Raw genomic sequence first — 14,908 nt, forward strand, 5'->3', positions numbered from 1 at the left:
CCGGAGCAGTGCGGGGGAACCACATGTGATGCAGATAGGAATCGTACCACAAGCAATTGTTTGCAGAGTGATTTGTATGGGCTTGAATCACACAGGGGCCTATTCACATTGACTTGGCATTAAAATATATGGAAAATGCATGTACATTTCCAGCCATTTTAGCCGTGTTTTAATGTGCGCTAATGTCCGTTGACATGCATGCGCAGCCTTATGGTGTGAATAGGACACATTGGAAAGTTTTTCAGATGTCCTTCTGTTAATTTGGGTTTTATAGCTGCACTAAAACACAGATCAAGGCATTAGTGTGAATTGGCCCCAATTAGTATCAACAAAGTATTGAGCAAAAGTATCAGTACAAAACAGGTTTTTGGTGTATCTGTAATAAAATGCATTTGCATATTGCTTTCAATTGTAATGTATTGTACTTTTCCTCCATTTACCCATAATGTGAGACTTGATGCCCAGTGAATCTGACCTGTTCCAAAATATTCCTTAAGTAGCAAGAGAGGAGCAGGCACATTGTGGTACCAAAATATACTTGTCCTGGTACCTGTGGAACTTCCAGGATCGTAGCCCTGGGCTGTACAGATCACATGGACTTTTGTGCAACTCAAGATACAGCCCCACCCCTTCTACTGACCCACACCCATTCAACTTTCACATGCCAGAGCCTACTGCCCACTGAATGTCTGGCATTTTAACAGATGAAGGAAAAGAAAGGGCTCCAATAGGATCCAAGGAAATCCCAGACATAAGGATTTAAATACAAAGAACACAGGGACTTTTCAATACATTGTTACCTTGTTTTAGACCAGGCTTATTTTAAACAGAGAAATGTATTCTGCTGGGACAGTCATCTGTAAAGTGAGTTACCCTCCTCCCACTTCTGCTTCTGTGTGCCCCTAATGCATCAGAAAAGGAACAAGACCACTAAATCAGATTTTCTTCTCCAGCACAATCCTGCTCCCTTTGTGGTCTCTGGAAATTCACTCCAAAGTTCCAGGAAGCATATCCCTGGTCCGCATCGCCAGTGTAACACCTTTTGCCTGCTGGCAGTAGCTATATCAAACAGTACAGATCTGGCTGTATCTTCGATAATGCAAATTATCGAAGAGCAATACTATCTAGTGGGTTAGAGGAAGGAGAAAGTCAAATATTTTTCTATGAAGACACTGGTGAGCCCTTTTGCCTGTAAGGTTGAATTAATCCTGATCTGCAGTGTGTTGCTATATTAATTTGATGGGGGCAAGATGGCACCCAACATGGCCCCAGCCACAAAATTACTTGACATGTGCCATGTTTTTTTTGGGGATTTTTCCATCCACCTTGTTTGTGTGAATGGAGGAATGTAATTTTGTTTCCATTCAGCCTGCTGAACCAACCATGTATGGCTAGCCTCAGAGCTGGAGTGCACTGTACAGGGGGGGGGGGGGGGGGGGGGGAGATTGAGAATTAGAGGGGTACATAACAGTGCTGCCTACACACGGGGTGTGCATTGACAAGGATTCATGCTTACAGTGCACTAAAAAAAAAAAAAAAAAAAACCCTCAAAGGAGGACAAGTTCTCCAAGCAGCAGCCTGCAAAACTGTGGCTGAAGGAAGAATCTGCTAAAAACATCCACCTTATAAAGCTTTGTGAACATGTGCACAGACGACCAGGTAGTTGCCTTGCAAACCTGCAGCACTGTCACCTGATGGAAGGCCCAGGAGGCACTAAGTGCCCGAGTAGAGTGTGCCTTAACAGGGAAAGGAGGAACCTGACCCTTAATGGAATAAGTCTGAACCACAGTCTGATCCATCTGGAAATGGTCACAGCAGAAGCAGCCAGTCCTTTGCAAGGTACATCCGTGAGGACAAATAGGGAGTCTGACTTTTTTTTTTTAGAAAAACCACACACACACACACACACACACACACACACACGACTCCATAGCTGCCAGGTAAGCCCTTATTGCCCAAACCACATCCAGGGAATGTAAAGCAACTTCCCTTAGGGTGCTTAGGCCTGGGACACAGGGAAGGAAACAATGTCTTCATTCAAATAAGAATCAGGACGACCTTCAGAAGGAATGACAGACATGGACGAAGAACCACCTTATCCTTGTGAACCACCAGGTAAGGTGGACAAGACAGCACCGCCAGCTCCGACACCCTGCGCGCAGAAGTGATAGCCACCAAAAAATGCCACCTTCTGGGATAATGTAAGCAGGGGAACCTCCCAAATATCTTCAAAGGAAGGCTTCTGGAGAACTGACACCAAATTGAGGTCCCACTGTAGCAACGGAGACCACACTGGAGGAACCAAATGTCTAACTACCTGGAAAAAAAGGCATGCGCCAGGGAATGTGGCCAACTGACGTTGAAAGAAAACCACCAAGACCTGGCCCTTGATGGTACTCAATCAAGGCACTGCTCAACCCTCCTTGGGAGGAAAGCCAAGGTCCAAGTCACCGAAAAGAAGCAAGGGTGAATCGAGGGATGTACGTCTTCCAAGTATGATGGTAAATCTTCCTAGAACCCAGAAGTATATTTTCTAGCTTAACAGCGTAGGAATCACTGACTCAAGACAAACCTCTATCCTTCAGCACCTGGCTTTCAACAGCCAAGATGTGAAAACCAGCGACAAAAGCAGGATGGAAGATTGGCCCTTGGGACAGCAGATCTTCCCTGAAAGGAAGTTTCCAAGGGGCATCGGCAACCAGCCGTACCAGATCGGCATACCAAGACCGACCAGGACAGTCTGGAGCCACTAGGATGACCGGAATCCCTTCTGCCTCGATCCTGTGCAGGAGTCTTGGCAGAAGCTTGAGGAGGAAAGGCATACATCAGACTATACTGACTCCAAGGAGCCACTAATGCTTCTGTGGCATCAGCCAGAGGATCCTGAGACCGTGCCACAAACCTCTGCACTTACCTGTTGAGGCGAGAGGCCAACAGATCCTACTGAAGACACAACTGACGAAACACCTCCAGAGGAAGTGACTATTTCCCCCTGGTCCTACACCGTCGAGTGAGGTAATGCGCCTGCCAATTTTCAACCCCTGGAATGTGTACAGCAGAGAGGGTTGGAAAGATTTGTTCTGTCCATCTGAAGATTCCAGCTACTTCCTGAGCCGCCAGGACACTTCTTGTGCCCCCTTGGCGATTGACATAAGCCATGCCATTGTCTGATTGAATCCGTACCAACATCCCCGGAGACGACTTGTCCAATGAGCCAGACAAAGTGATCACTCGCAGCTCCAGTTCATTGTGGTAGCCTGGACTCTTCCAGAGTCCAGACCCCCTGGACATACTCTGGCGTCCGTGTTGACAACCGTGCAGTACAGGGGGAAGAAGTGATTTTTCCCTGGTGACATGCCAGCGAACAAAGCCACCAAACCAGGGACCCCCTCGTACTCTGGCTCAACAGGATCAGATCTAGAGATGGAGGATCCTTGTTCCATTTCACCAGAATCTCCTTTTGCAGAGATCCTGTGTGGAACTGTGCAAACAGAATTGCCTCAAAAGGTAAACACCATCAGAACCCGCACCAGCATTCCGAAGAGATTATAGTCTTGCTGGACAGCAGAAGCCGAATTGCCTCCTGCAATTTCTGAAGCTTTTCCAGAGGAAGAAACACTGCAGCCTCAGACAGATAGTCCAGGCTTGTTGACAGAACCAGAGCAGACTTTTGAAGGTTCAGAATCCAACCAAACTCAGTCAGAGTAATAACCAAGTTGTCCATCAGCAGTCGGGAGGCTCCGCTCACAGAAGAATGTCCAGGTACCCCAGTACCGCAAGACCCGGGGGGCGAGACCAAGGGGTAAAGCCACAAACTGATAATGCTCCTTGTCCACGGCAAAGCAGAAGCGCTAGTGACTGGCACATATTAGAATGTGAAGGTAGGCGTCCTTGATGTCGATAGAAGCAAAAAAATAAAGAATCCCCCTAATGTAGGGGTGCCACTACTGTGCGAATGGACTCCATTCGAAACTTCTGTACCCGCACAGTTTAGCACCTTGAGGTCCAGAATTGGATGTACCTTGCCTTCCTTACTGGGAACTGCAAACAGGTTTGAGTAAAACCCCTGAAAACAGTCCAAAGTCAGAAAAATCGCCCTTGAAGTAACAAGTCTTGCACTGCCCCAAAGAGACCCCCATAAGTGCAGGTTGGAAAGAAGAACCTTTCCGCAGAAAAACTCGATCATGTAGTCAGTGCAGTCAGTTGTTGGGACCCAGGGGGCCCAACAGCCTCAGAAAGGATCAGGTGGTGAAATATGCTCCAGGGAATCCATGAATGGAGAAGGGAACCCACACAAAAGGGTATAACACTGCGAGGGACACCCCACCATGCTGACGGCACCAGAAGGCCCAGCACATAGAACTACCGCTGCAATAGCAGAGAGAGAAAGAAAACCCCTCAAAAGAACTCACCACCACTGGCCAGGTACTCACAGCCCAAACTGCACACCATGCTGCGATCAGAAAGGAATATCCATGGATCAGCACTAGAGGCCGAGGAAGGGCTTCCACCACCGAATCACCCCCCATCCGACTCCAAAAACATGGCAGTGGCTACAAGAAAATGGCGGACCCCCAGCAGCAACAAAAAAGGACCCCAACCAACCGGAAGAGGTGCCCTCACCAGCCCCCCCCCCCCCCCCCCAAGGAACAATCCTTCAGTCGCCGGCAGGTGGGAAGATGGGGGGGTAAAGGCCTGCATTGGACCACTGACAGCAGGAAGGAAGGGGGGGGGTTGGACAGCTACTTACCACACCAGAAACAGGTAACAGGGTGGGCACTGCTTCAGACAGACCACACTCCATTGTAATGGAATAGATCCTGGAGGTCTATAGATGCAGGGATTTTAGGGTTAGGGTGGACTCATTTATAAATTATAATAATGTAATGTATATTACATGCTGTTCATACTCCGTCACTGAGATTAGCTTTCTGTATTTTGCAAAAAACATGGTTCATGTCCCCAAATCAGCTAGAGTTTTCCAGCTGTGGTGGCAACTCTGCACATGCTCAGTTCTCAGTGAGTTTCAATGCCGAGTCTTTCACCCCATCACATCTGAGTAGCCCGTGTGACTAGATTCACACATGTGGGCATATACAGTGGTGAATGACAGCCCACTCCCTCCCTCCTTCATTCCCACTAACCAGCTAAACACAATGGGTCAGGATATTACATATTGATAGATTGATGGAGGCTTTGCCTCCCTTCTATGCTAAGACAGAGGCTGAAAGGGCATACCACAGCCTGTGACTGGTAGAAATCCAACTATACCATGTTATCTCCACAAACTAAAAAAAGTTTATGTTCAGCATCTCTTTAGCCTAGGTGCAGACTGAGGCATGTCTGAAATTGTGCGAGAGATTTCAAAACAGCATTTTTAGTCCGACTTCGGGGGCAATTTCACAGACATCGGTGCGGGTTCCTGTACAGAGGTCTATTGAAATAGCCCCCCGAAGTCGCTAAAAGCAGTACAGAAACTACTTTTGGGAATCAGTGCAGCAAAGTCGGCATTAACGATTCAGACAGTGCCATTACTGGCAATTGGCTCAGATTTAACATGTCAATTCGGACCAATGTGAGCGTGGGCTTAAAGTCAATTCACTAAAGAACACACACCTTGGATATTTATCCCCTGCCAGTGTTTTAGCAATGTACAACATAACAATGAGAAGTCTGCACTGGCCAGTAAAATGAAAGTATACAATGTATCAGTGTGGAAATGTTCTGGCCTGAGCTCAAGAATGAAGATAAATTGCAACATTTCACCAGAGGGAGATTCAGTGAATAAAAGCACGCTCGAATGTTTTATCAGTTTCATAGTATTTCTGTGCATTTATTTCTTCCTCTGGTGCAGTGTTAGCATGTAAAAAGAAAAGTTGTGAAGAAACACTAAACATAAAATTGAAGTGATAAATATTGCAAAACAAATATTTAACACTTTTTTTAAAGAGGTTGTAAACTCAGATTTTTTTTTTTCACCCTGCAAGAGAAAGACATAATGAGCTAGTATGCATCGCATACTAGCTCATTATGCAATACTTACCTTAGAACGAGCCCCCGCCGTGCTGCTCACTCACCTCTATAACGGGCGAAATGTCCAGTCGCCCATCTTCCGGGATCGCAGCATCTGGCCATCTGATTGGCCGGAGCCGCGGTGACGTCACTCCTGCACACACGCGCGGGAGCCGACAGTCACGGCACGGGACTCTGAAGGAACGGCACGAGCAGCCGTTCCTTCAGAGCGCATGCGCCAGTGACGTCACTGGCTGCATGTAAGGTAAATATCTCCTAAACGGTACATGTTTAGGAGATATTTACAGTACCTGTAGGTAAGCCTCATCATAGGCTTACCTATAGGTACAAGTTGTAGAGGGTTTTCTTCCTCTTTAAGTGAACTACTTTGGAGATAAATACTGCATACATTTTTTTTAACTCAAAAATTCAAGCAGTATTTGAATTAGTGAATTGACCCCTTTCACACAGTAGTTTAGATTGTGTCTGCCAGTCAGTTGTTTAGGCAGACCAGACCCACCAGTCTCTTCTATGGAGCGGCGGATGTCAGAGGACACATTTCAGCTGACACCCGCCATCCGATGCTGTCCATCAAAAACAGGCGGACAGGGGACCAATCGCCCATTCATCTGGGAAAACAGATGGAAATGGACAGGCGGTCTGTTTCCATCCGATTGCCCCATAGACAACAGCGGGCTGTATAGTGGAGACTGACCGGTCATACCTACTCAGCAGGGGATCAGCTGAGAGATTCCCCACTGAGCAAGCAGATCCCACTTCATGCAGGCACCCGTGTGGACGGGGCCTTAGTCTCCCTCCTTTCGGGACTTAAGACAGCTGCCTACCCAACTCCCATAGTGGGCTGCAGTGCCCCCTCACTGTGTTGCAAAACCTATAACAGAGCCCCCAGCCACCCATATTGCCCCAAACCTCAGCAATGCACCCAGTTCCAACCCCCCCCCCCCTAAAGTCCCTCTCTCCCCATACCGTATAGGGCTCCCAAGTCTGCTGCAGAATCCCCCACATCCCAGTGACACCAGCCCCAGACAGAATTTCAGTACAGATTATTCTCACTCTTTAGCAGGATGCTGGGCAGGGGGGGGGGGGGGTGCCAATAATTCCCAAAGACACCCCACACAATAGAACACAGAACGGTTTTGCATCATCATGTGGTTCAGTGTGATGGGTTTTTAAAAAAGGTTGAGAGACTGGTTTTCCTGTGGGTATAGCAGTACAGCCAATGAATGGGCTGCTGCACCAGTGACCTGCATATGTACATGCACAGACCCTGAGTGTGAGTATAGACTTTATTCACTGTCTGATTATGGAAAGTTCTGGAAGAGTGCACTGGGCCTGGTGCCAGACGACTGATAACTTCTGATCTACATTGACTACAGAAGACAGGAAGGGAAGTGCTCACCAATCACACAGCAATGAATGAAGTCAGCTCATCTGCTGCCCACACACATGGAGGAGGCAGGATGGCAGAGCAGTGTGATCAGGAACAAGTCACATGACCAGTGTGTACAAAGCAGCCAACACGTGTTCATCCATCACCCCCTACTCACCCGAAGTTGCTTCCATCTTCACCCAGGTGCACGCTTCTCCCTGCAATGACAACACACCATCAGAGCACGAACACAGTGACAATATATAGAACCCCCCTCCCTCTTCTACCAATCACCGACTACACAGGCCATTACAGTGCCCCCAGACCGGAGCACATGGCTATGTTATTACCTTAGCCTCACGTCCGTACAGCAAGACCACCGCTCACCACTGAAAGCACACAGCGCCGGGGAACAGATTAGTAAAGAAGGCCTCTGCCCCCGCCCCTTCTGTCAGTCCAATCCAACAATCAGTAAGGACGGACTCTGTCCCCGCCCCCTCTGACTATCCAATCCTAGATGCAGTAAGGAAAGTCTTTGTCACCGCCCCCTTACGCTTGCCCAATCTCAGCGCCCCTCACCGTGTTCCCTCAGCGTACTGACATCAGATGAGCACGGCTGGCGGGGGATTCGGAGGTGCGAGCTCACCCCGGGCTATGGGGTGGGGGAGTGTATAGCCGGTATTCGGCTCAGCACACTTTCCAGTGAATATACAGTGCATGGAGGGACACAGAAGGGGTGGAAGTTATGCGTCAGGATCCATTCACATTGGGCTTCATTTACTGAGGTCTGAGGGAACATTCGCTAAGCTCTTAGGAAACATTGAGTGCAAAGTGCAGTCTTTGTCTTTAGTAAATCAACCCTATTTTTTTTTTTGTTAACGTGCGTTACCCAAGGCACGGCAACCAGCATGCCACAGTGCATTACGACACCTTTGGTTTTAAATAGAATCCCAGTCTATCAAAATCAGTTTTGATTTGAAATCTCCACTCTTCTCCATGTAACGCTTCCAGGACAGACCATATCAATTCTGATTGGTCAGCAGCATCCAATCAGCATTGATCTGGTCCATGCCAGAAGCACGTCAGGAGAAAAGAGAAGGGATTTCACATTCCCAAACTGCTGGAGCGGCTTCAGGCTTTAGGGTAGCATTTGTCGATTCAGTACATATATACACTATATTACCAAAAGTATTGGGACGCCTGCCTTCACACGCACATGAACTTTAAATGGCATCCCAGTCTTGGTCTGTAGGGTTCAATATTGAGTTGGCCCACCCTTTGCAGCTTCAACTGCTTCAACTCTTCTGGGAAGGCTGTCCTCAAGGTTTAGGAGTGTCTATGGGAATGTTTGACCATGCTTCCAGAAGCGCATTTTTGAGGTCAGGCATTGATGTTGGATGAGAAGGTCTGGCTCGCAGTCTGCCCTCTAATTCATCCCAAAGGTGTTCTATCGGGTTGAGGTCAGGACTCTGTGCAGGCCAGTCAAGTTCCTCCACCCAAAACTCGCTCATCCATGTCTTTATGGACCTTGCTTTGTGCACTGGTGCACAGTCATGTTGGAACAGGAAGAGGTCATTCCCAAACTGTTCCACAAAGTTGGGAACATGAATTTTCCACAATGTCTTGGTATGTTGACGCCTTAAGAGTTCCCTTCGCTGGAACTAAGGGGCCAAACCCAACCCCTGAAAAACAACCCCACATCATAATTCCTCCTCCACCAAATAATTTGGATCAGTGCACAAATCAAGGTCCATAAAGACATGGATGAGAGAGTTTGAGATGGAGGAACTTGACTGGCCTGCACAGAGTCCTGACCTCAACCCAATAGTACACCTTTGGGATGAATTCAAGCGGAGACTGCGAGCCAGGCCAACATCAGTACCTGACCTCACAAATGCACTTCTGGAAAAATGGACAAACAGTCCCATAGACACACTCCTAAACCTTGTGGACAGCCTTCCCAGAAGAGTTGAAGCTGTTATAGCTGAAAAGGGTGGGCCAACTCAATATTGAACCCTACGGACTAAGACTGGGATACCATTAAAGTTAATGTGCGTGTAAAGGAAGGTGTCCCAATACTTTTGGTAATATTCTGTATTTAGACCTGGAGAAACCTGCGTCATATGTCAAGTTTTTTTTAAAGATATGTTAATTCGTTTTGTTTAACCACTTAAGCCCCGGAGGATTTGGCTGCTAAAAGACCAGGGGTTTTTTTGCGATCTTTTACTGCGTGAATTTGACGGACAATTGCGCGGTCGTGCGATGCTGTACCTAAACGAATTTCACGTCCTTTTTTTCCCACAAACAGAGCTTTCTTTTAGTGGTATTTGATCACCTGTGCGATTTTTTGATCATGCGCTATAAACAAAAAAAGAGCGTAATTTTTGCAAAAATAACAATATTTTTCACATTTTTTTATATGAAATTCCCCCCAAAAAAATGTAAAAATCACATTTTTTTAACATTTTTGGCCAAATTGTTTTACGCTACCTATGTTTGGTAAAAAAAATCACAAAAAACGTATTTTGATTGGTTTGCGCAAAAGTTATCGCGTTTACTAACAAAGGGAAAGATTTTTGTCATTTTTGGTGGGTTTTTTTTTAACGAGTAATGGCGGCGATCTGCGATTTTTTTTTTTTGCGGTACTGCGACATTGCGGCGGACAGATCGGACCCTTGACTGACATTTTTGACACTTTTGGGGGTACCAGTGACATTACTGCAGTAATCAGTGCTATATATATGCACTGTTACTGCAAAAATGACACTGGCAGGGAAGGGGTTAACTTTATTGGACAGGGAGGGGTTAAGTGTGTCCTAGGGGCGTGTTTCTAACTGTGCAGGGACATGGCTATTGGTGTAAAAGCAAAGATCAACGGTTCTACATAGTAGAACTGTCAGATTTTCATTTTTACACCAGGGAGAATGACGGGCGGCTTGTTTACATAAGCCGCTCCGCCTTTCTCCCTTCACAGGAGCGATCGTACTGTGACCGGCGGACATCGAGTCCGCCGGACACACGCACTGACTTGTCTGTGAACGAGCCGCGGCGCGCCCGCCCGCAATAGGCTCGCAAGTCAGTGACAGGCGAGTGACGTATCGATACGTCACTCTGCCTGGCCGGGGCTGACCGCCGCAGTATATAGTCGTGCGGCGGTCGGCAACCGGTTAAAGTTCGTAGTGTCAGAGTATCACAATGGAAAAGATACACAAGACCACTATGTAGAATATAGCTGGATACATTACAGTTTTATTTAGATTTTTCCTTTAGAGTCGGTTCACACTAGCGCGACTTGTCAGGCGACTTGTCAGCCTGACAAGTCGCGCTCCCTCGTGGTCCATTGACCGCTACAGGACCCGTTCTAATAGGAGCGACACAAGTCACTCCGAATTAGAAAAAGGGTCCTGTACTACTTCGAGGCGACCTTCAGAGCGACTTGCATAGACTTTCATTATGTGAAGTCCCTGCAAGTCGCTCCGAAGTCGTGGTGCACGGGACTGCACAAGTCGCCCCCGAAGTAGTAAGGAGTCGTGTTGCCTCAGTGTGAACCGGCTCTAAGATTTACCAAAACCATATAATATGAGGTGAAACCTAAACACTTCCAATTTGTATGCAATCAGGCAGGCCCTTGCAGTCCATTGTTGAAGGTAAATTAAAAGGAAATTGAACAACAAAAGTTGTATAGTGTGTATCCAGCTTAGGAATATACAAAACAAATATCCTGGCTGTAGAGGGGTCAGCATAAGTGGGCTAGACACCCATTTACCCCATATTTTATCAAAAAGTTTTGTTTTTTTTCTAAGTTGGAAAGTAAGCTTGTTTATAGTAAGGCCACTGGTCACTGAAGGTAAGTCAACAACATAGGGCATGCCATCCCTTTCCAGGACAGGAGTATTATTTTCTTAGCAATAAAATATGGGATATGTAGTAAATGTTTAGCATATTGAGATGCAGAGGGTAGAGTAGAGTAACCAATTGAAGCCCTATTCTGACGTTTTTTTTTAAATCAGCATTTTTTTGCTAGAAAACTACTTCAAATTCCCAAACATTATATATATATATTTTATAGCAGAGGCCCTACAGAATAAAATGGCAGTTGTTGCAATTTTTTATGTCACATTGTATTTACACAGTAGTCTTTCAAACAAATTTTTTTTGAAAAAAACCCCACAACAACACGCAAAAAAAAAACACCTATTTTTTTGTAAAATATAAAAGATGATGGTATGTAAGTAAATGTAACTTGCAATTAAATAGATACCTAATATGTAATACTTTAAAATTGCGCACGTTCGTGGAATGGCAAAAACGAAGATATTTAAAAATAATTATTTTTACAGGTTACCAGTTTAGAGTTACAGAGGAGTGTAACAAAAAAGAGGGAATAGCAAGAGAGCTATACAAAAGAAGGGAAGGTACCCACGAGGTGTTAAGGCTAAAATACGTCAATTTTTTTTTAAATACAAAGAGTAAAAAATACCACATGTATCGGCAACGGGTCACAAACAAGGACATACAAACAAATTAAAATGATCCAGATGGTGAGTTAGGGACTAACAATAATTCTAGCGGGCTGTGCACCTGAAATTAAATGTTGCAACAAAAGCTGACACACAAAACTGACAACCTACTGAATTCAATAAAAATAAAATGTTGATGCTGCAACAAGTCTTGCAATAAGAAGAATGTCATTAACTCACAGCTGGGAGATTAGTAGAGAAGAAAGTTCTCATGTAACAAACTCAGGCTAAACCTGATTACCGCTGGAAAAGAGGTATCAATGTAATGTGTGAATCACTCTTCATAGTGCAGCAGTTTGAAGTCAGTCAAATACAATCAATATAATAGGGTAAGGGCTCTTTCACACGGGCGTTCCGTATGTCCGTTTTTCATCCCATCCGTTTGCGGATGAAAAACTGACATAATGTATCTCTATGTAAATACGGATGTCATCGGATGATCATCCTCTGACATCCGTTTTTTGTCAGTTCAGTTCAGTTAAGTTTTTTTGAACGAAGGAGAACCCTATTTTTTCTTCCTTTCAAAAAACGGAACTGAAGCAAAAACGGATGTCAGTGGTGTCATCCGCAGACATCCGTATTTACATAGACATGCATTATGTCAGTTTTTCATCCGCAAACGGATGGGATGAAAAACGGACATACGGACCGGATGACACAAGTGTCATCCGTGTCCGTACAAAAAAAAAAAAAAAAAGGACCTGATCGGGCAAAAAAAAAGGAACGCCCGTGTGAAAGAGCCCTAAGGCTTCTTTCACACGGTCCGCCTCCGCAGGCGGATCCGTGTTGCTCAGCGGGGATCGATCCGCGATCCCCGCTGAGCCGGGCGGATGACAGCTCCGTCTCCGCTTGCAGAGTGGAGAGGGAGGTGTCTCAGCACCCGCTGCCCTCTATGGGGGATCGGAGGAGAGCGGACCGCTTGTCCGCTCTCATCAGATCCGCTCCGCTCCGATTACTGAACGGATGGAAAAATAGGGTTTCCATCCGTCCAGATTTCAGCACAGGATCGGATGCGGATGGCAGCGGGTGTCAGCGGAGGTGACCTCCGCTGACACCCGCTGCCCCATAGAGCTGCATGGAGGATCCGATCAGATCCGCCTAAAAAACTGACAGGCGGATCTGATCGGACCGCCCGTGTGAAAGAGCCCTAAGGGTCCTTTCACACGGCCGCTCCGTGTGTCCGCAAATCATCCAATCCGTTTGCGGATGATTTGCGGACATAATGTAAGTGAATGGCACTGCGGGTGTCAGCGGAATACCATCCGCTGACACCCGATTTTCCTCCTGTCAGTTCTGTTCCGTTTTTACGAACGGAACAGAACCCCATTTTTCCTTCCGTGTAAAAAACGGAAAGGAAGGAAAATCGGATGTCAGCGGTGTCATCCGCTGACATCCGCAGTGCCATATACTTACATTATGTCCGCATATCATCCGCAAACGGATAGGATGATATGCGGGCACACGGAGCGGATGACAGAAATGTCATCCGCTCCGTGGAAAAAAAAAAAAAAAAGTCCCGCAGCGGAGCTCTCACACGGAGCGGCCGTGTGAAAGGAGCCTAAGGTTCAGATGGAATGTATATTTTACAAACTGATAAACGCGGAATTCCAACAGCTTAGAGGTGTTGTAGCTCAAATTGCATATGGAGTGGAAAGGTGGAAAACTGTGCAGTTCAAGAACAAATGTTCTAAATTCAATGGAGACCATCCATGTTAATGATCTAACTCAAAATTGGGCGTATTAGATGCACTCAGGCAGTGCACTGCTGTAGTTTCCCAACGGGGTCATTCACAGTAAGGGAGGAATATATCCCAAATGGATGTACACAAATGAGCAACACAGATAGCAGTTCCCACCTCTATCAAAAAAAGGGGAAGCGCTGAGCAGGAACCATACGGAATCACCAAACAATTATTGGGAGTATTTACTCCCTGCTCTTAGCCGCTTCTTCGGGTCCCTCAGAGTTTAGGATGTTCGGCAGTTGGAAGACCGCTTGAGTTGTCACTCCAATCCTTATCCTGTGGTGTGTGTGTCAGATGCCTCTTGTTCATGGGTAAAAGCAATGAAGCAGTATAAAGCAATGACCCATGAATGCCATGAGTAAAATTGCCCAATATAGTTGCAATCAGCAGATCCGCAGCTGAACAGCTAATGCCGGTAATTACTATCTGCCTTGCACGTGGGCTTCGGATGGAACTCAGCCCAGCTCACTACCTTGAAAGAGGAGGTCTAGCACTATAATTATTGCTCTCGCTATAGCATTCGCAGCAATAACTCACATATATGGTACGAACAACGTTTACACATGCATTTGCTTCTGCGCAGCAACATGGAGGGATGGGGGCTCCTTAAAAAATTGGATTTTTGTCTTTACCGTAAAATCAATTTCTCTGATGTTCATTAACCGACACAGCTCCTGATCTTCTTAACCCTCAGGTTATACTGCCCCCTACAGGAGTAGGACACTGGAAGGAAAAAAAAGTCTGGCTATGCCTATGGGCAGCCCCAGGGGGTATACTCCCTCTCTGCTATAGGTACTCAGTTTTGGTACAAGCAGTATCAGAAGAATTACAACTCCACAGAGGGGGGTGGGTGCTGAGTCTGTCAATGAGCATCAGAGAAATTGATTTTATTGGTAAGTCAAAAATCCCATTTTCTCTTTCGTTCATTGACGGACACAGTTCCTGATCTTCTTAACCATTGGGACGTCCCAAAGCAGTCTTAAACATGAGGGGTGGGAACAGTGAAAAATAAATTCCCAAGGCTAAACTATAGCCAACCAAGTAAGCAGGAGCTCAACCAAAACAACTGGAGCCTACCTGAAAAGAACAATACACCCTCAAAGAGGACCAGGTCCTCTAAACAGCAGCCTGCAAAACTTTGCGTTCAAAGGAAGCATCCGCAGATGCCAACACATAGAACTTTGTAAAAGTGTGCACCGATGACTAGGTGGCCACCTTGCAAACCTGCGTCACTGACGCCTGAT

General features: G+C 46.3%; 1 protein-coding gene across 2 annotated transcripts in view; it reads right to left on the reverse strand.

Moving 5' to 3' along the window:
- The window catches only part of PAICS (phosphoribosylaminoimidazole carboxylase and phosphoribosylaminoimidazolesuccinocarboxamide synthase), a 130,548-nt gene that overhangs the window by 9,381 nt on the left and 106,259 nt on the right, over window positions 1–14,908 (reverse strand). For both annotated transcript variants that reach the window (XM_082264894.1, XM_082264893.1), the window contains one exon: window positions 7,581–7,620. In XM_082264894.1, the coding sequence (XP_082121020.1) occupies window positions 7,581–7,620 (40 nt within the window). The remainder of the gene's footprint in view (window positions 1–7,580; window positions 7,621–14,908) is intronic.

The sequence above is a fragment of the Pelophylax lessonae genome (assembly GCF_965119305.1).
Source record: "Pelophylax lessonae genome assembly, chromosome: 1".
Classification (NCBI taxonomy): Eukaryota; Metazoa; Chordata; class Amphibia; order Anura; family Ranidae; genus Pelophylax; species Pelophylax lessonae.